Source organism: Psittacula echo (assembly GCF_963264785.1).
Source record: "Psittacula echo genome assembly, chromosome: 3".
Lineage (NCBI taxonomy): Eukaryota > Metazoa > Chordata > Aves > Psittaciformes > Psittacidae > Psittacula > Psittacula echo.
Window position 1 is genome coordinate 46,979,493 of NC_137736.1, and position 22,837 is coordinate 47,002,329.

Below are 22,837 nucleotides of genomic sequence, written 5' to 3' on the forward strand. Positions count from 1 at the left end.
AGTAGTTCAGCTTTTAAAAAGAAGGAAAAATAATGACCAAAATTTATCTGAACACACCCCAAAGCCTCCGCATCAGCAACATCTCCTCCCCTGTTGACCTGTTGCCTTCTGTAATTTTTAGAAGATGCAAGAAATAACATTCTTAATATAAGAAATTAAATGCTACTGCTGTTTTCTCATCTTATACTTATGAACCTATGTCTGGTTTGGTGTCATTAGTAAGTATTACAGATTTCTCATCAGAGATTTAGTAAGGTAGGTATGCTTTCTCTTAGTAGCCTCTCAGAAGCTTGTCATCCCAATTTGTTAACAAGAAGTGAAAAGTATCGTTTAACTACAGTATGAAACTTGATTTGCATATAGAAAGGCAAACAGACATAGGAGCAGTTGACATAACCATTATGACACTTTACATAAATTACAATGGTAGGTTTTTGTTTTGTTGTGCTGCTTTAGAAACACAAGAAAAGCAATGCCACCAGAGTACCTTTTAGAAAAATATCATTTGGGATGGATAGATAGATAGATAAAGTTTGAACCTGAAAGGATTTTTTTCCTTCTTTTCTCTGAAGTATAGGAGTTTTGAATGAAAGCACTAAAAGCTCTTGACCCCTGGGTGTGTCACCTTTGAGAAGTAACTCAGTTTAACCTCTCTGAAATTCTTGCTATAACCTTGTAGAGTGAAAGCAGTGATACGAGTATGAAACAGGATTGTAATAGAGAAAAGTATACCTATTCCTTCAGCTGCATGTATGTACCATGCTAAATATATGGCTTCTATTGAGGAGCATAGTGCTTTTTCAAACGTGTTTCTAAACCAGTCTGATGAATAAAGCAACTCTGGTTATGTATAATGGAGGCAATTGATCTCTTAAGAAGATAAACTTTCCATGATCATCAGTAGAAGCAGATTCTCCTTGGGTACTGTTTGTTTCTCCTATTTGGTCAGGCGCTGGTAGTGCAGCACCAAACAACCAGGTGTTCCTTATACCTAGGTGTGTAAGTTTACCTGCCCTCCAAACAATTGCTGGTTTTTCAGAAAAGAATGCGAGTGCCATTATTTTTGTCCCTCCTGCCCTAGATATTTCTAGAGATAGGCTAAATTCCAGCAATCAAATGTTCTGGCATACCTAGATAAATTTTTGAAAAAGCCTCTTTGGCAGTTCTACAGCGTCCTGTTCCTGGGCAAAGCTGGGAGCTAATTGGGTGTATAATTACCTCCTGTTAGACATTTAAGCAACTGAATAATTTTTTTTTTCCTGAGTGCTAGGGAACCTTCTGGATACTAATGTTCTGCTTCTGTTCATAATAACTAGCTAAAATAGTCCCTCCTACCTGATTTTTACATAGGTTTAATTATGCATGTTACATAAGGGTTTTGAGAAAGCGATTACTATAGCAAAGCATTCCTGTGCCAGCCTCTGTTTCTCATAGGTGATTTTTTTTTTTTATTGTAGAGAGCTTAATGTTCTCAACAAATTACATTGAGGATAACATTTTCTCTGGTTTTACCAAGATGAATTAAAGGCCAAATGAAATTAACTGAAACTATTGTTTAGCTGTCATTCCTATATATATATCTTTTCTGGGCTAGCTGTTTAGGAATATTGTGTTTCAGTAACCACACATGTTTAGGTTGCATAAAGACTCTGGTATCAAACCAGGACTGATAATCAGCGCAGCAGTCCTCAAATTACAACACCATTTATCAAATAGGAGCTTTGTATTCATGTAGGTGTTGCATAGGTAGTTCCAACTTGAAAACTGTTTATTCAACTCAAGATAGCATAAGTTACTGGTTAAAGAACCATTATAGTATATAATCCAATTTTAGATGACTTAATGATTTAACTGATCGAGAATAGCAGGTATGTTCCACCTTTCTAATTCATTTTTTTTAAGAGAATTGTCAAGGCTCAGTTACGAGGGAGCTCATCAGTTCCTGGCAGATTCTTTTACTGTTTGCTTTGTGGAAAATTTTCCAATTTGCTCTATTATGTCTATTTTCTGTAGAACTGTGCCAGACATATAACTGCTAAAGACATAGAAGAAAATGTCCACTATCTGTTATCTTACTTATTACTTTGAAACATCCATTTGGAAAGCACAGAAAGCAAAAGGATTTTTGTTTTGTTTTATTTTTTAACTGGAAAGTAGTTGCTTCTGAGGGAAAATTATCTGGCATGAGAATGTTTTCAGCCAAACCTTTGTTCTGCTTGAATAAGGTAGTTATCTAAACAAATGTGATTTTTTTTTTGCGCTTTTTACTTCCTTGTTAATGAAGAGTATTGAAGTGGAAACCTCTTCCAGCTTGTTTTCCAATATTATATATGCATTTGTAAAAATAATTGTATATTTGTTCTTTCCTCTTACGATTTCTTTGGGATTTAGGGCTATTTATTTATCTTAATGGGGGAGGGAGTAGAAACAGATTGTTCTTTTTTTGTCTGTGGCCTGGTGAAAGAATTACAAGAGTCTTGAACATAAAAAGGTATCTCAATAAATGAGAGGAGCTGGAGCAGGAACCAGATGATCTTAAGATCCTTTCCAACCCCAACTATTCTATGCTTCTGTGATTCTGTTGTTTTAGAATGTGAGCAAAAAGCAGACCTGAAAAGTTAGCTAGGCACAAGTGCTGGGGAAGTTCCACTGGATCCCAGACTGCGAGTGACAACCTTATGATCTCCTGTACTAGAACCTGCATGTCAATAAGTCCTAGATGTTTCTCTGTAGTATCAAAAATTATGATGAGTGATTCTGCAGGCAAGTAAATCGGAATGGAAATGCATTGCATGGCTTTCTGCACCTACAGCAACCCTGTTTGTTCCTTCTTGGCTACTTTTATTTTGGCCAAATCCAAACCAGAGGCAATGAGGCATTAGTAAACAGACTTTATATCCTTCTATTTTATTTTGCAAACTGAAAGTGGGGCTATTTTTAATTTGTTACTCAGGGTTCCAGATGAATGCATCTTCTTGGCCAATGTTTCTCTTAAGAACTCTCAATGGAGCTGAGATGGCACCGGCAACATTCTTTAAGAAGGTAAGAAGAAAGGGACTGCTAGTAAACAACTTCTTATCAATTGGCCCATGAATACATTTTTTAAATGAGGATGTCAACATATTTTCCTGTTGTCTGCAGCATGGCAAGGGAAGACTATTTAAAATTACTTTGAACTGGATTGGCAAGCTACAGGAAGTGATCTGCTTCTAGTCAATTGAGATGGGCATGTCTGTTTCTGAGTTGAGATTTTTGAAGTATGGTGTATTATTTAGAAAAATTGTGTTAGCTCATTTTTTGTGTCAGTACAATACATATCACATCTCTTAACAGCACCATATTAATGTGATTGTGCACAGGAGAAGAAAAAAATACAACAATGGGGAATAAGTCATTGGAATGCAGTGGGGCTTGGAAAGGTTTTGTTAAACATTTTCATCAGTTAAACTGTAGTGAGAAAGTAGTTGAAAATAGCAGAAACAGTTACTCGTTTTTTTAAACGTGCCTTGAGTAAGTTAAAAAAATTATTATAAACCCAACAGTAATATTGAAATGACTTGTTGGTTTAATCTTTTGTCAAGGTGGTAAAACCTTGCTGTCACATTGAGTGACTTCATTTTTGATACTGAGAGAGACATTGACAAGTATGTCAGCAAATCAAACAGTTGGGTTCAGACCTGCACTCACATCATTTGCCTGTTACCTTTATATAATTATGTAGTTGTTTTTTTTTAAATAAAAGATTGTATAGATTTCCTGAGGCATGAGGAACCATGTTTGCCTGTGATAACCTACCAACACATCTGAGGTGGCTTTTGGATAATGACGTTCCTGAGGCTGAGGTGGTAATTCACATTCCATTGGGTCACAACTCCTGTTATGGGGGTACACTTAGTCTCATCACATTGACTTGGTTTTTGTTTTTCTTCTGTCCACTCGGAATTGGTATGAGGCCAACTGAGCTAACTGAGGCCTATAAATAATGTCCAATGCTAATGAATTTTTCATGGATTGAGAGGTGAAGCTTTTACCAGACAGTTATCAGTCCCCAGAAATATTCATTCCCTGCAAACCTCTTCCTCTTTATTAGCATGTAATAATTCCATTTTAGTGTCTTTGCTGTCTTGCTGCCCAGACATAATGTATTGGGTGCGACCTATTGCTTATGTAAATATTTATAGCAGGGTCTTTCTGTCATGGAGAATTTTGCTAATTATCCCAGCTGTGTCTGTGGGAACAGAATCTAGATTTTTATAATACAGAAGAGCAAAAGCACATTTGAAATACAAGTAAGTTTTCTTGAATGCCTGCTATAACTTTTTGAGAGTAGTGAGTGTAAGAAGTAAGGATGTTGAGGAAAAATAGATAGTTTTCTTTTTTATTATTATTTTTTTAAGAGGCCATAGAAATGCAAATATTCTGTCACTCTTACTTTTGTAGGAACCACCAAAACCTGTGCCAAACTGCTTTAAAGTTGGAATGAAACTTGAAGCTATAGATAGAAAGAACCCATACTTGATTTGCCCAGCAACCATAGGAGATGTTAAAGGAGATGAAGTTTTTGTTACATTTGATGGCTGGAGAGGAGCATTTGACTATTGGTGCAGATGTGATTCTCGAGATATTTTCCCAGTTGGATGGTGTAGCTTGACAGGAGATGCATTACAACCACCAGGGAACAATGGTAAGATGACTAATAATATTGCTTAATTATTTTTCCCCTCAATTACAGCAGAATTTTAAAAACCAGCAGTTTGTATGCAGATAAGACTGAAGATTTGATTTGTGAGTAGCTGCTGCTGCTGAAATGCTGTCAAATTTTCTTTAAGTAGTTTAAAGTTAGTAGGATAAGTTCTGAGAAACAATTTTTGTTGGTTCATAGTAACTCTGAGAATGTGTTTAATACTGTTAGAAGGGCTTCTGATAATCTTCCATTTTCATGTGCTTATGAATAATCTTGGACTTAAACTAGATTTGCTGTTTATGTTATTATAGTTAAATACTCCTGTTTAATGATACTGTATATTGACTGCAGCAGCACTTAATATTAAGCTAACTGCTAAGAAAGTAAAGTAGTCTTTGCTTCTTTGATGATTGAAGTTTAAAGTGTATATTCACTCTTTCTTCATAGTCACAAAATTCAGAATAGGCAGGTTCAAGACAATGCTTTATCATTCTTATGCCTTTAAGGATGTTTTTACATAGGGTTATAGAGTCTCTTTATGGCCACTGTGCTTTATAATGTACAGCTGTCTACCTTAGAAAGAAAGGAAATGGCATGAAGAGGGATATCACTGAATGTAATCCCTCTGCTACGCTGGAGACCTCGTCATGTTTCTGTGTTGTAAGGCTTTTCTTTCAAACTGTTGGGGCTCTTCTATCCTCACTCCATTCAAATTTCACATGAAGAGAGGTTTTTAAAGAGGGGAACCATATTTTAATTAATTACTTCAGTATTGTTGACCAGAATAATTTGTTCTTATGGTGAGCATTTTCACAGCTGTTGTTAAGTGAGTAAAAACAAGTAGACCAGTATCACAGAACTCTCACTGAAAGTACCAAAGGAACAGAAGCAAGAGGGGAAGAAAGCAGTTGTATTTCCCACCCTCTCCATCCAAATTTTTTCTCCTATTCTTTTGCCAACAAGTCAAGAACTGTATGGAAAAACTAACTGGAATCAGTTAAGGGTACCTCTGCATCCTTGCTCTCACCTGCCTGTCTGTAGTTACTGTCTGCAGTTACTGCAGATGGTCATAGTACCCATAATCTAGTTTATTCCACTTTAGCAGATTTCAGCAAGGGATGAACTATGTGTGTAGCTTTACACACCTCTATATGTGTAGGTCCAGGATGATCTGCCAGTACAAACCTGCAGTGAGAAGGCAGGGGGAAGTCAGGTGTGGACAAAATACATTTGAGCAGTAGTCATCTAATAGGTACCCTGCTGACCTCAGTTGTAGTGGTTTTGTGCTCCCAGTCTGTAAAGTGTCTTTCTTACCTTCTTCAGAAGGTTGACCATGTCCTGAGAAATCATGAATAAGATGTGTAATTATGGTAAATTATTTATGTTAATTGTGATAACATAAAATGGCTTTATCTTAAACGGGTGGTATAAATAAGTGGTGTAAAATTTTTAGAAGATATTCCTGTTTAGATTGCTGAGTCCAATTGCATCTTCTGAATAGAAGTATTATTAATTTGTTTAGTCGACTTCACTTTCACTGCTGGAAAACTAGCAATATTTTGAGATAATACGTACAGAATTTTTCTTGCTTGATAGAGATCTAAGAGTTCTTTAACAGTTAGTTGGTAAAGTTCACTATATATTCCAGTTCAGGTAATGAAACAAACAGAATTGAATATGTTCAAATCTGCTGAAGGCTTGAAATAACCAAGTATTCTTAGGAATTCTATTGCCTTGTTACGAAAAACAATTAACACTTCAGGAATTAATAAAACCTGAAGCAGGGTCCTTACAGACTTGCAGTTAAAACTGAGAATTTTGGACACGTGATAGAAACTGAGGGCAGGGAGGTGCAGGCTGTGGATTTCATTATTTTTAATTCTGACAGTGGACCCAAAGTTAAGTGCATTTTTATTAAAATTGTGTGTGCTCCTTTTTTGCTCGTTCTGAGCATAAAGAATTTGTTCTTTCAGTTTTGCTTCATGTGCTTATTTTTTTTATGAGCTGTTCACATTATACACACTTATCAAATCTACATAGCTAGATGAAATATTTTTTTGCTCTCAGGTTATGTTTTTCACTGTTATTTGATCACTTTTGAACCATTAAAGAACTGTAATGATAATTCTTTATTAAGATGTAAATAATAGCTTCAAGGAGAGTGTAATCAAGTCATTTCAATTCAGAAATATGATAATGTTGTCAGGATTCTTCAGGAAGTCACATTTACATTGACTATTCCTGTTAAGGAAGAAAGTATGGCAGATGCTATATTGTAGGTATTCACTTGAAATATTATAGCAGTATTCTGGCCTGGACTTTTTTCCAGTCAGTTTAGTATTTCTGCCTTGGATTTCCACAACAGAAAGTGAAAATAATCAAGTGTAGTTTAGATCACAGTAAATATAATGAGAAATATTCTTGGGTTTTGTAGCTATCTTTCTTGAAAGCATTTAACGCTGGTTAAAGCACAGAAAAAAACCTCTCTGGTTTTAGTGAACAAGCAAAACCAATACCCTGCAATAAAAGTATGAAAGCAATAAAGGATCCATACCTAGCACAACGATTTCCTGCCATGAGACTTGCATTTTAAGGTCTAATTTAGCTTTTTGAAAGAGAGATCATTATAAAATCATAGAATAGTTAGGGTTGGAAAGGACCTTGAGATCATCTAGTTCCAACCCCCCTGCCATGGGCAGGGACACCCCACACTAAACCATGTCATCCAAGGCCTCATCCAACCTGGCCTTGAACACTGCCAAGGATGGAGCATTCATAACCTCCCTGGGCAACCCATTCCAGTGCCTCAGCACCCTCTCAGTAAAGAAGTTCTTCGTTATATCCAATCTAAACTTCCCCTGTTTAAGTTTGAACCCATTACCCCTTGTCCTGTCACTGCAGTCCCTGATGAATAGTCCCTCCCCAGCATCCTTGTAGGCCCCCTTCAGATACTGGAAGGCTGCTATGAGGTCTCCACACAGCCTTCTCTTCTCCAGGCTGAACAGCCCCAACTTTCTCAGCCTGTCTCCATACGGGAGGTGCTCCAATCCCCTTATCATCCTCGTGGCCCTCTTCTGGACTTGTTCCAACAGTTCCATGTTTTTTTTATGTTGAGGACACCAACATGAAATGCAGTAAGGCAGACAATATGAAAATTAAGGAAGAGTTTAATTCAGCTGTTTACTGTCTTAGCCATTTGGGATGTCCAGAGAGAATATAGGACCTCCATCATGGGAGGTTTTGAAGAACAGTTTAAAAACAGTCTTCTTAGATATGAGTAAATTTATTCACACCAGATTATGTGGTATATTTAGTCTTTATATCATATCTCTGTAATTTTAATATACAATATCTCTGTAATTGGCATTGGTTTAAGACAGATAAGATCAAGAACTAAGATGCAATTAATAGAAGATAAAATGAAGAAGGTAGATGAAAAGTTGTTTTGCACTAACTGTTTTGAGCATTCAAGCCTTAATCTTCATGTTGATGTTTTGTCTTCAGTCCTTACCAGAAGATGTGATGTAAGTGGACCTGGCTGAGTGCCAGGGTGTGCATACAGTGGTTTGAAATGTAGTGTTCAATATTTATATTTGCAGAAGCTGTGCTTAGCCAATGTTGTAGTTTGTTTCCTTAGAAATATCTCTGATAATTTTTGTTATGTATGGTTTGACAACAGTGCTTGATGTTGGCTTGGCCTGCTGGCCCAAGGTTAGTATTTTACAGATGCAGTAGACTGTTTTCTTTGTCTCCTGGTCACTTAAGTGCTTTTAGAGATGACTTGTCACTCAGAACATCATTGTGAACTATAGCTGGTGAAGAAAGTTGGCATGATAGTGTCTGTGCTGGATCAGTCTGAAGGATCATCTGCTTTAGCAGGCTTTCTCCCAGCAGTGGCACATAGGAGAGAGGCTTTCAGGAGTATTCCTAGTATCTGGCTGTCTATGACCCAGCACCTCCCGAGCCCAGAATAACACTTCATGCTGAGTACCTATGGAGGAGCTCGATCTATTTTGTTCAGTTATATTTTGGAGCAGTCTGCGCTTTCATCACCTACAACATCCTGTACTTAGGAGTTCTGTACTTGAGTATATGTTCTCTGGAAAAGGTGATATCCTTTTTCTTGATGGTAGCTTCATTTCTTGTCCTCATGTTCTTGTACCGAAATAGCTTCTTGTACTTCCAGTACTTGTACGGGAAGAGACAGTAAATAGTCATTCCCTAATTGTCTTCTTCATATCCATCGTGATTTTGTAGACCTAGATTCTAGCTTCCCTCAGCTATCTCTGCTCCAAACTTGTAAAATCTTATTCTAATTTTTTATTGTTATGGGATCAGTTTAATGCCTCTGATCAACCTTGTTCTTCTGTACTGTTTCCGTTTTTTGAATGTTATTTTTTTTATTTTATTTTTTGAATGTAATTTTTTTCAGTGATGGCATTTTTAAGCCACTGGAACCAGAAGTGCACAAAGTATTTAAGACATAGTGGCATAGTGGCGCTTTCTGTTTTGTTTTGTCTTCCTTCTGTGATTCATGAATTGGGATTTCGGATTATTGGACTACCTACCAAGCAATGAGCTAATACTGTCATAGAAATATTTATTTCAATTCTATGATATCATTTTTGTATATCTTACAATTGGGCTAATAGCCCAACACTGATCATGGAAGCTGCATTATTTTTAATCTCTTGACATTGTGTTTCATCTGTTACTTCCTCTACAGAGCAACTACTCAGCTTTACAAGATCTTTTTACATAACTTTACTGACTCAAATAATTGTTCAACAGTTGTTGCCATTTCATGCTTTACTGTTTACCATTTGATTCCATATATGAATCAAATGATACAAGCCCAAGCAGAAACCTCATCAGAAATCTCTAGAGTCCTCTCTCGACTGTGGAAACATGTCTGTTTATTCCTGGCTGCTGTTAGGTATTTTCCATTAAATTCTTTAGAAGGATCATGAGGATCTTCCCTTGTATTCAGTGCCAGCTAAGTATTGTTTTGAGAGAGGCTGTGGTGTGAGATCTTGTCAAATGCAAATCCACAGACTAACTTTCCATTGTCTGCTTGCTTAGTGACTCCTTAAAAAACGAAGTGAAATGATTTCAGTGAGATGTGACTTTTCCCTACAAAAGCTATGATTGGTTCTCCCAATCCAACACATTGAATTTATTTTTGGGTTTGCTACCTCTGTTCTGTACAAGGGTTTTTAGCAGTTTTGTCAGTACTAACATCAGGTGTCCTCTCTACACCTTGCTGCTAGAGTGTTGGCATTGCATTAACCACCTTTTTAAGTCTCTGAACTTGAGACAATTTTAAGGACAAACTTGCACAGCACCATCAGTAGGTTGGGCATTTCATCTTTTGGATTCCCTAGATCTCCTAAGTGCTGTATTTTCTGCCAACACTCTACTGCTTCTTTTGTCTTAGTTTTCTGGCCTCTGCTGCTGGTACTTCATGTCAGGGAACTTGTTTCTGGTCCTTATGAAGAGGGGTGCTGATATGTGAATTGATGCAATGAGTTTCCTTGGAGTCAGTATAAATGCAAACAAACATTCTGTCCTATTGCTTTAGTATTATCTTAAAAAGGCTTTTTATGTTTGTTATCTTTTGGATGTTTTCTGTTCACCCTTCTTCTAGGCCAAGCATATTATGCATTTCTATTTAATCACCATAGATTGTAATTTTAATTTTACTCAATTGGAATTATCCAAAAGCTGTTACTATGCCTAAGAATATTCTTGTATTGCACTGTAGTTAGTTGTAGCTTAGGCTTATGATTGAAGTAGATGGCAGATAACTGGAAATTGTCAGAGCAGTTTCTGTTTGCTGTTTCTATATAAAATAATTTTGGTGTTTAGTCTTTAAAGGGAAATTGCAGTTACTAAGGCAATCCACCTTTTTATTTATAATAGAAGTAAAACCTGTTCCAAAAAAGAAAGAAAACAAAAGAATAAGTGGGGACAAGCCTTGTGGGAAATGACAAGTAGTTTCACCTGCAAAGACTGATTTCAGTCTAACATTGTATCCATCATTTAGATGTGAACAGTATCTGCTATATACCCTTGATCCTATGGTCTTATGAAGCCAGATCTTTGACAGAAAAAGGTGAGGCAAGAACTAATGAAGGAGGAATTACTCTCTGCACTTTGCAAGAGAGACTAAAGGAAGATGATGTAGTAATATAAATAAAAACAGTGATACACTGTAGCTTTAATCTTTAGCCAGCCTCCTTTCCCTTCTCCCCTCCCTCATCGTCTGCCCCCTCATCGCTTTTCTCACAATTCAGTGCATTCATTGTCAGTGAGAGCAATCTTCTTTCATTACGCTAATCAGCCTGTGATGTTAAAGGTCTCCCTCAAAAGCTGTCTGCAGCAATAACAGCAGTACAGGCTCAAGCAGAGATTAAAAAGTACCTTATTTGTCTGTCTTGTGATTTTTTTAGTTTGGTTTTCTTTCATTTGCAGATGTGTTTTCATTGCTTTGTTTATGCAGATTTTTCTAAGCTAGCTACTGCAGATGCACTTCTCTGTTATTGATAATGAAATTATGTCAGAATAGGTGTGCTATATATTCAGCTGAGTTGTGCACAAATGTGCAACACCAATATAAATTTAAGTACTACCCTGTATGTTTGCATATGAAACAAAAGAATTGTTGAAACTTTAGACAGAGCTACAGTTAGATCTATGAAAAGACTCTGCTTCATTTAAAGTAGCCAAAACCAAAGTCAGATAAGCATGGTAATCTTAAGTTTCATTAAAGGAAAAACCAAATGCTGAAATGGTACAATTTCATGCTGCTGGAGGTTTCATTTTTCTCTCAGTGCAGCCAGCTTCTTTTCACAAGCAGGTCACAGTAGTTAAATCAGGCACATACAGTAAGCAGATTTATGCTGTCTTCAGAACTGTACATGAAAAACTCCTCAGTGCTTCAGGCTAAAGTCTGATTTGCCACATTCTCTCACATGTTAAGCTTTTTTTATTTGGTATTAATGTTTCTTGGCATCTTGCAGTAAGGCCTGGATGGTGCTGCTAAAGGGCAGTAATCACTAATGAAAAAAATAAAGGTTTTGCCTTTCCCAAAGCTGTGTCCTTACTGTAAATCTGGTTTCCTCACCATCTTACCATGTTTATTTATAAGGTAGTTGTAATTTTCTTTTAAATTGGAAGTATTCCAACACATGTATTTTTTACTGCTACATGGAAAATATGTATTTATTTTTTTTTTATTTTCTGTTGTTCAGGTCTTGAGGGTACTGATGTCAACAGTGGTTGTGTTGCTCAACGAGTGGATGGGATTGAGTGGATTTTCTCCAAACCTGTATTAGTACATATAAGCTATGTTAAGAATATCAGTGCTGGCATTCAGATATAGAGACAAAACAAATTGTGGTTTGCACTAACCGCACTCAGTGTTTCTTTTTTTCTTCCCCTGAAGCTTGTTGCATTTTGTTGTTTCATTTTGGGCAAATCTTTCATAGTGATGCTGATGCTATTTGGGGAAAAATAATAGCAAAACCTGGGCAGAACTAGTAATGAAGGGGTGAAGAATCAGGATGTTAAAACTCTTGCCTGATGTGTAGAGCTAGGCTTTGCAGGCTTAACAACAGATTCATCATCAGCATACCTAAATTGTCTTCAGGTAACTCAAGTTTCTGCTGCTTTGATAGTTCATTTGGTACTTACTTATAGAATCATAGAATAGTTAGGGTTGGAAAGGACCTTAAGATCATCTAGTTCCAACCCCCCTGCCATGGGCAGGGACATCTCACACTAAACCATGCCACCCAAGGCCTCATCCAACCTGGCCTTGAACACCACCAGGGATGGAGCATTCACAACCTCCCTGGGCAACCCATTCCAGTGCCTCACCACCCTCACAGTAAAGAATTTCTTCCTTATATCCAATCTAAACTTCTTGCTCTCTTCCTTCTCAGTTTATCAACAAAATACAGGTTTTTTTTTATTTCAGTTTGGTTTCTTTTGTGAGTTTTTTTTTTTTTTTTTTTTTTTTTTTTTTTTTTTTTTTGTTGATTGATTGTTTTGGGGTTTTGTGTTTTTTTGAGGGGGGGCTTGTTTGTTGGGGTTTTTTGGAGGGGGGTTGGGTTTTTGGTTTTTCGTTAATGTGGTTGCAGTAGCAATGTTTTATTGAGGGGTGAGACTGGAAGCTGGCTTTTCACAGTTCTTGGTTTCTGGAGATCAACTGGAGAGATCTTTTCCAGAGCCTTTCTTTTGTTTTGCTTATAGTCCGCACTCTGCACAACCCCTGCCCCAGCCAGGCTATTAAAAGTTGCTTTTTTGGAAGTGATGTGTGTGTGTGTGGTTAACGGTGAATTTTGATGGTGCTTGATTGGTATTTTCACAGGACTGTTTTGTAAGTGCTGGCTTGCCTAGTGCTTGAAAATGTGGGAAACTGGGGGTGAGGGATGGAAGTTGCCACAGTACTGCCTGGGGAAGTCACTAGGAAAGAAATGCTTTCCTTTCACAGAATTGTTAGGATTGCAAGGGACCTCTGGAGATTATCTAGTCCAACCCTCCTGCCAAGGCAGGGCCACCTAGATCAGGTTACACAGGAACATATCCAGGTGGGTTTTGAATGTCTCCAGAAAGGGAAGACCCCACAAACTCCCTGGGCAGCCTGTTCCAGTTCTCTGCCACCCTCAACATAAAAGAGTTCTTCCTCATGTTGAGGTGAAACTTCTTGTGTTTTAGCTTATGGCCATTGCTCCTCGTGTTGTTTCTGGGCACTACTGAAAAGAGTCTGGCACCATTCTCCTGGCATTCACCTTTGAGATACTTGCATGCAATAATGAGATCCCCTCTCAGTCTTCTCTCCTCTTTAGATGAAACAGGCTGAGCTCCTGCAATCTCTCCTCATAGGAGAGATGCTCCAGATCCCTAATCATCCTTGTGGCCCTCCTCTAATTTCGTTTTCTGTCACTTGGCGCTCTCCTTTTCACCCATTTCACCTTTCACCATTTCACCTTTCAGGTCTGTGAAAGGAAGGCTAGGATTTTTTAATGAAGATAGCAGGAGTCTTCTGTGTTTGTGTTTTTGTTTGTTTGGTTTTGTTTTTGTTTGGTGTTTTTTTGTCATTTGTTTGGTGGTTGGTTTTGTTGTTGGGGTTTTTTTCTTTTTGTTTTGTTATACAGGTAGCAGAAACTAAAATCCAGAACAAAGAACATTGCAAGCCATAATCTCCATGTCTTGCCAAGGTGGATGGTGAAGTTTCCGAATGCAGTGTTGATTTCTAGATCGCAAAATGATGACTTATAATTGACTTTGTATCATAGCAACATATCAATTAGTATCTCACAGCTACCTCTTAACCAGAAGTAATCCAAACACAGATAGAAAGAGGTGTCATGTATTACAGATACTTACGCTTTTGTATGGCTCTCTTGTTCAATTGAGACATAAGGATATAAATTTTTATAATCCTTGACAGTAAGCTGTTTAGAAAAATTGCTAATCTTTTCCACCTCCTTTGCCAGTTGTCAAAACTATCATGATAATAACCTACTGCATTAAAGAAGGTTAATTTTATAGTTAAAATCCCAGGCTAGAACTGAGGAGGGATGTTTCCATTACTTCTGCTGTGGAATGCTCACATGGCTTTAGGGTAATCTGCTAAATCTTTTCACCTCATTTTTTTTATCTATAGATGAGAGAGAAGGGCTGAGCTTTTAGGTTCTCAGAAGAACATTTGGCTTGTGTCTCAGTGTGGGCATAGGAACAATACTTCAGTACAAATGAATCGTTTCTGTCTTGAAAGAAATGCTGGTTTAAACAGTGAATTACTGTTTTTACAGTCCTAATTTGGCACCTTCACCTAAGGTAGCAATGCTGTATTCACAGAATGTATGGCAGAATGGGCCCCTATGTTGTTTTGTGTCATTTCACTAAAGCTTTTTAAAGTCTTGTCTTGTAATTGCTGTTCTGTGACACTAACTGAATAGTAGATTTCTAATGTTTAAATATTACTACTAATCTGAACCTTTTTTCCCTTTGCTTTGCATAAAAGCATGGAGTGAAACCATCACTGTGGATTATTTGAGGGAATTTTACTAATTAGAATTGCATGAGAATTCAGGCTTCAAAGCTGTCATCTGTCTCATCCCCTTCCCAAGTGCTGGAGGTTTTGGTAGCTTCAGATTTCACAGTTGTCTTAAATATCTGACTTACTCTAGATAGAGATCTTAGGGATAACATTCTGGGGTCAAATTTTGCAGTCCTGCATGTGTCTGGGCAGGTTTTCTGCTTCTACCAGCAGAATTTGGCCCTCATCTAAAGTGTAATCTTTCATGTCCTTCTCATGCAAATGAGTTTGATTGGCTCCAGTGGATGATCTGCTTGTGGGAATGAGAACTGAGTTATGGCAATGCATCTTTAAGCTGTGAGTTCCAAGATAGTGGACTTGGGGTTTCTCTTACATATGTTAGATACAAAGTTTATAGGTGTTGGAGTACTCACAGAATAGTTTCAGGGAGAAAATGAAAAGGTTTTGAATGAGCAGTAATTGAAAGTATTGAAGCTGTTTGTGTGTTGTGTGAAGGTAGTCACCTATAGCCCTCACCAACGTGACAGTATAACTACAGCTGTGTGTATTTGAAAACGCTGTTTAGTTGCTAGCATTGCAATGTTAAAGTATGTTTGTGTAGCAAGATCTCTGCTCCTCAGTTATTGAGGATGCCAGTAGGTTTTGGGTGTAAATAAGAGACTTGGGAAAGAATGCCATGCAGTACATCCCTCGACTGAAACTGGAGCAGTGGAAATTTGTGTAGAAGAGCAACATGACACAAGTGCTTGATTTTGTTTGTGCAAATGAGAAGGTCTTTGTGATGCAAAGCAGCATCCTGAAAAGGCAAATGTGCTTTTTTGGTTGTAAATATCCCAGCTAAATACTGCAGTAATTGCAAGCAGAGCTTGGCATTTTTCCTCTCTATTCTTTTCATCAGTGTATTTTAACAAGTTCTCATGAGACTATTAAAACATCTTAGTTTTTGGAACATGTGGCCTAGTGGGGATAACTCTGTCTACAGATGCAGTGGGTTGGCAGCTCGATTTTTGCATGTCTTTTCATTTCGCTTCAGATCCTGTGACCCAGCGTAACCTTTGGTCTCCCTCTGAAGGCTGGGTTGAAGGAAGTATGAGCAGGTGACTGATGATCACTGTCAATACAGCCTGCAGACAATATGGGAATTACTTTAGCAGTCTCCCACTCCCTTGTGCTCCCCCCATCCTCTCTTAAATCAACAAATGCAAATAGCAGCCTCCTCATTTGCTGCTATCTCTGGGAGGCTGCCCAGGCAGCATGGGCTTTGTTGCAGTCCCGCCTATTGAAAATAGCAGCTTCAGCCCTAGGCAGAAGGAAGAATATCAAATGGGACCTGATTCCCCCCCTTAATGGTTAATGCTCCTAATATTTGGTCCTCTGGAGTATACAGGTAGGAAGATACTGAGATAAGGGTACTTGTGTGTGGTTCAAGAGGGCAGCCTGAAGTGGTTGGAGCTGTTTGCATTGTTACTCTTTGTCCGGTAAATGTCCTTCTGGAAGTGAATAGGGATTACCCAGTGTCCTGAAACTCATACCTGTGCTCCTAGAACCTGTTGATGTTGCGATTAGCTGTGTATTTAACCTTAGCTCTGTCTTTACTGTGTGAGAACAGAAATGCATTTGTTAGATTTCAGCATAGGCAGAGGCACAAAGAATTTGTGAAATGTTTCTTTTGGAGGTCGTGATTGTTTTGCTAAATGCATAGTTGTGTAGCACAAATAAAAATAGCTTCATTTTACATTAGTGCAAGCGTTATACAGGACACAATATGTAGTACTGAATTGTACAGCATTCAGTTGATAGTGTTTTGCTTTCCAGACGTATGGCTTAATGTGAGGTGTCATTCAGCAATTCAGAGATCTCAGAGTAATGTTATGCCAGCATTTGGTTAAAATTCTGTTCATTTTATTTTAAGCTGTCATTGCATATGAGAGCAAGTTTTGGCTTACATAAATAAAATGAAAGTGATCACTTTGCTCATCCAGGAGGTGGTCCTTCTCAGATACCTAGGGATATCATGTCTGTATTTGATGTATTAGGGTTGCAGGCGGTTATAATGAAGAGATTTTTTTCTGAACTGCCGTTAGATTAGTAACAGAATGGAATAGCAATGTATGTGAATGCTCCCACAGCTTTTAAAATGTGTGTCAGTAGTACTTGTATTTTGTAAGAAGTCTGTTTGCAATGTGTATTTCATTTTACTCTGTTGCAAATACTTAATAACAGTGAACTCCTGAATAAAAATTCAAAGTTAAAGTAACAGTTGTAAAGCTCGCTGCTGGGCTATTAAGGTGAATATCATTCATAGAGCTAGATGTTAAAACTGTTACTCAATCTGTAACTATGTTGTTTTCTCAAGATCTCATTTCAAATGTATCTTTGAGTTTTATTTCATGTTTTATTTGCTTACCAGAAAGCCTCAACATACTAATATTTTAGGAGAAGAAATATTCCAAATTCCCAAAAATCCTGGAAATTAATTATTGGCAGCCCCCTGCGCTTCACTTTCAGTCTGCAGTAGTGCTTTGGATCAGGCACTGATGAATGATACAATCAAAGCCCACTTGAGCCCTCACTTGCAACACTTCTAAGTTGTGTCACATTAAGTTCTACTATGTAGGGTTGGGGGGAATCATGGGAGTTTCATCATCAGGGAAATACAAAAGTCTGTAGTGGGGGCAGTGTGATACTAGAAAGCCATCTGATTATAGTCTAAAGGTTTCAGATTATCCCAACTCTGTTGTGTGATCTTGTCCTATAGCTCTCACAAGGATGGTTTGCTGTCACAACATACCTGTTTTCATTTTCAACTTACCTCTTCCTCAATTGATCTGTCTGCTTGCCAGCAATCAGATCAACAAAACAGAATATTTGTTGTATTTTTGGACTTAGTAATTGCATTTTGTTGGCTGCAGGTGCTGCTGTAGCATGGTGTGGTACATCTCTGCATTGAGGATATGTCCTTAGCTGTGGGTTCTGTTTGACATCCTTCTAGTGTTTTAATCTCTCCATTGTGAAGGGAATTATGAAAACAAAATCATCATTATTACTTCAGAGAGTAGTGTGTTGTGTGGAAAACATTCCTAACTAGGAAGTTCTATCCAATGAATTCTGATTATATCTTGCAGCTTTATACAAAGTTATAATGCAGTCACATCATGTACATATTGGATCAATTTTGTATTGGGATAGGTGATTCAACAGAGAACTGGTTCAGTGTTAAGACTGAATTAAAATGATACTTTGTGTTTGATTTTTGGAAGTCCTTCTTCCAAATAAAATTTTAAGTCTGAATAGCTCCAGGTAGAAAAATCTGGGTACAGTTATGTGAATTTGAGTTTCTAAACAGGCATCTCAGATGAATACTCATTCATGATACATTTCCTATCATTAGTGTCTCCTCATTAGTAGGGTGATTTTCTTTGCTTTTTTTTAGCTCCCTAGAAGTAGTTGGCATGTCTTGTAATTGTGGAAACTGCTCTTAAAGAATGGATATATTATGAGCTCTATAATTTCTGAAGTATTTTGAAGGCCTTCTTGATGAATGGCACTTTATAAATATCATAGTTAAATTATAGGAAGCATTTATAAGGTGAGTGGATTAATTATTTTTTATTTGTTTGAATGTTTTTATCGTAGGAAACTCCCTCTAAAAGAACGGATATAAGGAGTTCTGTCTTTGGCTTTAATAAAGTTCTGTAATTACATGCCAACCACTTAAGTTCAAAATATCTAAGGTTGTTTATTTTACATTGTAAATTGTGCACTACATTTTTTTTTTTTAAGCCTTTGTTAGAAAAGTTTCTTTCCATCATTCATTTTGAGGTTTTCCCCCCCCTCCCTTTTGTTTTTGTTTTCCTCAGTTTCCATTACAAAGAGCAGTGCAAAAATCCAATCTTCCCCTTCCAAAGTGACCCGGCGTTCAATGCAGTCTCCACAGAAATCTGCTCCGGTACCAGCGCAACGGGGCAGGAAACCAGGTCGGGGCAAACCCCCTGGACAGTCTGCAGTTCCCAAGAAGGGCAGGTCTCCTAAAAATATTCCCCTGACAAAAAGCATCTCTCATACTGAAAATCTTAAAACAAGGAAAAAAAGTTTAAAACCTGGAAAAAAGGTTAGTCCTTATCTACTACTTTACTTTTTACTGAAAAATTTTGTAGTGAGATTTTTTTTTTTGTTATCATGTAATTTTCTGTCTTCAGCCTTCAGGGCTTTACTGTTTTCAGCAACTGATTACAAGAAAAGTCTAGAATAGCTATTCTGGAATATGTCAGTATAAACTTCTATGGATTATTTCATTCCAGAGCAAGATTACTGATTTGTTTATGGGTGAGTTGCTGGTGTTTAGTATTCTGGAATAGCCATTTCCAGTAAAATTACAAGAGCCAGGAGAGCCTTCAGGCTTTTTAGTCTGGGTTATTTTGGTACTGAATCATAAATATAGTTTGAATTTTTTTTTTTTTTTTTTTGTTTCATGTTTGGAAACAAAGGATTAAGAACAGTGAGGGATTTGTAGCAGAATTTAGGCATTTTAGGCATACAGCTGAATTTGCCAACTGAATCACTAATTGTGAAGTTACCAGCATGAAGCAAGAAGCTTCTTTCCAGGCAATACATTTCTCCAGGTGTGGGCCTAATTCTGCCCTGGTCTGAAAGACAAGATGACTTTCTGCATTTCTCCCTGCCAAACTGCGTCAGATCTGGAGTGCTGGCAGCTGCAGCTTCAGCTCCTCTGGAGTTGTTTGATAAGGTACAAATGATCACTGCTGTAAACCCACCTTCCCAATCCCATGTGACACCAACACTGGTGGCTATATAATCCCAGAGTGAGCTACTTGAGGGAGCTATACTGGTAGACAACTGGCACAGCATCCATACCTCTTACTATCTTCTTTGCCTCCTCCACCCCAAAAAAAGCACAAAAGCTACATCTGCAGCAAGGAAGGATAGGATCACAGCGGGGCAGATTTAGGGCAATTTGAATTGCTGTGAAAGTATAGTCTTTTTTCTGAGGCTTTTCACCCACTGCAGGCTGCCAAAGAGGAGTAACAATCCTGCAATGTCCTTCCCTAAATGATTTGTGTCTGTCCTTATGGTCCTCCCTCCTTTGCATTAGCACCAATGAGGGCATGGGGGGCATTGTGTTTTCTGAGTTTGTTTTGAGTTTGGGTTTTGGTTTAGTTTGTTTGGTTTTTTTTCCTCCCTGTCTGTCTCAAATTTCAAAAAGTTGTATTTTGGAAGTTTTTCATATGGGATCTATTGCTAGTTATATGTGGAAAGGGGTAGATTAGTGGCACTCTTTTAATAGGGCATTATTAGGGCATACCCAGAAGGCTGTAGCACAAAACTGGGAGCAGGCACTTTGTTGAAATGATGACCACAAGGTAAGAAATGGTTCTGGGGACCAGAAATTGAAAGCCAAGTGCTGTCTCTACTGCTTGCCCCTTCCAGTCAGACATCCACATTGGTAGGCTACTGATGCAAATGGTCTCCAGCTCTCTTGATTGGTGTGTATCAAAGTGCAGAGAGATATGAATTAAAGAGGAGAAAGATGCTCCCATCCAGACTTGGCTGGTGGATGGGGTGTTCTCCAGAAATCAGGGGGGGCTTTAAAGGAGAACACAGGACATCTGTATTTTAAGGATGTACTCAGGTATGGCAGGATGCACATTTTCGTGTGTTTTGTCCTCTGTGTCTCTTGAAAGAGAAATTGAGAGGCTTTGTGTACCATTTGAAAGAATAGTTGGAGGTATCTCACCTTTAGAAGAGACTTCAGGGCTCTTAATACTGGCTATCTGTAAGTGTCTGCTCGGAGCACTGCATTTGGCATCTGGTCTGTGTGAGGTACTTGAGGGGATTTGCCTAAGGAATGGGGGTTACTGCTGACACTCCCTTATCCTGAGGCAGTGAATCTGAGGTACCTGTATGCATGCAGGATGTCCTCTGTGGGACAAGGCAAACAGGAGTTAGGTTTTGCAGAATCTAAGTTTGATATATCTAACTTGTGAGTTTTACTCCATTGATTTTTGCAATAAAAGCTTTAAAAATTAGCTCTTGTTGAGAATCCATGGATTGTTGTTGTTGCTTTGGTATATGGTTAAATTGCTGAGATGTTATATATATGTGCAAAATCTTTGGACACCTGTTTGCATAAGAGAGGAGATGGAGCTTTGTGGGAGTTCTGCACTAAAGTGAGTGTCAGATGGAATGCCATACAGCCTGTTGTCCAGAGAAGCTGTGGCTGCCCCATCCCTGGCAGTGTTCGAGGCCAGGCTGGACAGGGTTTTGAGCAACCAGGTCTAGTGGAAGGTGTCCCTGCCCATGGCAGGGGGGTTGGAACTAGATGACCTTTAAGGCCCCTTCCAACCCATACCATTCTATGATTCTGTGATAAATACTATGGAAGTGGTATACGCATAGAAATTTGAAAGTGCTTTTTTCCCTTCCCAGACTTACCATCAAACCCTCTCCAGCTTTCACGCTAAGTAATTGTGCTTCCAAGTGTTAGCTGGCTATGTGGTAGTTAAAAAACTGTGTATTTAGGGAGATTGGTCTATATCTGATACTCTGTAGAGTTGTTTGACTTTCCTTGTCTTTTTACACTTGTTATGCTGCAATGTTTATCTTTATGCAGGTATTAATTTTTGTTACACAGCTAGGAATATATACAGCTGTTGAGTCATCTTTCTTCTTTACTTAAAGTTTTCTAAGCTTCTCTATCAGTGTGAGTTGCATGTCAGGTTTTATTTTCCGTTTGTCTCCCCCCTGTTTGCACTGTATGTTTTTATTCTGTCATAATGAAGAAGAAATCTCTTTATAGCTCTTTCACTATTTTTTAAAGTACACTTTGCATAACAACACAGAGAATTCCTTCCAGAATTTCTTGAGGAAGTGCTTTGATCTGAGTGTGGATCATAGCCCTAAATTCGATCCCACAAGAGGAGAGTTTCTAAGCGTGAAGGGGAAGCCTGTGAAGTTGGCCATGTGGTGCCAGGCTGTGAGCAGTGCTCTCTGTGGGCAAATGGAGCTGGTATACCCTCCCAGCTGGCAGAGGCCAGCTGGCAACACCCTGACCAAGGAAATGTGCTGAGACCTGCTGAGAACACGGCCTGCCTTGTCAAACAACATGGCTTTGGGGTCGCAGTTTGCTGCTCGTCTGCTTGGGGTTGCAAAATGGGAACCTCAGCTGAGCAAGCGTAATGTGCTGTATTTCCAAAATGCATGCTCTTCTTCTGAAGGAGGAGGTAGGAAATGGCTGTCTAGCCTCACCACCCTCGTGTTAGTGTGGAGAGCAGCTAGTTCCTTTGTCAGTTCAGAGTTTGTATTTTGTTTGCACACTTACATTTCTTCTGTTTCTTCCTCTTCCCCTCAACCACCCATACTTTGCAGCATGGTGACAGACAACTGCCCCCCAGGCAAAAGTTCCTCTGCTCTAGAGGGGCTTTCAGGAATGTCTGACTTCAGGTCCAAAGCTCAGTCTTCCCAAGTGCATTTTGGTTCTCAATATTAAGGATGGAGAGAGACCTTTCTTAACCCAGTGTTAAGATACATAGGCAATTCCTGATGAATAATACATCACTGCTTAGTTCAGTGTTTGACCTGAGCCACCTCATCTCATTCACAATGCAATGCCAAGCCTTGGCAGTTATGGCGATTCCACCCAGTACCATATTATCAAGTAGCTTCTCCAGCCAAGCCTGTCTTCTCTGAACTGTAAGAAGGGCACAGAAATTTTCTTTAAACTTCTCTGGATTCCAGAACAAAGCTAATTTATTCTTTTTAAGTGTTTTTTTAGGTGTTATGAAGAAGTTAGGCACTGCTGCTTTTAGGAAGGTGTAAATTTTGTTTGCTTTCTACATGTCGTTTAACATATTATTTGGAAAATATGCTGCTTCTAAAAGTGTAAAGGATGACTACTGCTAAATGAAAGAGGGCTTAGCCTCCCTTAGAAACTTGACTGAATTTTCACTCCACTGTAGATTAATTTTACCAGTAAACCCTTACCACATGAGCAGTAAAGTCTCTGCAGTCTTCAGCAGTGTCTTGACACTTGGGTAATCTCTTAGATTCCCTTTTTTTTTTTTTTT

At 38.3% G+C, this 22,837-nt stretch overlaps 1 protein-coding gene across 1 annotated transcript in view; it reads left to right on the top strand.

Annotated features, from left to right (window-relative positions):
• Positions 1 to 22,837, top strand: part of SCML2 (Scm polycomb group protein like 2) — a gene marked incomplete at its 3' end in the record, with an annotated part of 59,829 nt that overhangs the window by 18,563 nt on the left and 18,429 nt on the right. The window contains exons 5-7 of the mRNA XM_080614172.1: positions 2,954 to 3,042; positions 4,441 to 4,684; positions 18,614 to 18,864. Coding sequence (XP_080470298.1) covers positions 2,954 to 3,042; positions 4,441 to 4,684; positions 18,614 to 18,864 — 584 coding nt within the window. The remainder of the gene's footprint in view (positions 1 to 2,953; positions 3,043 to 4,440; positions 4,685 to 18,613; positions 18,865 to 22,837) is intronic.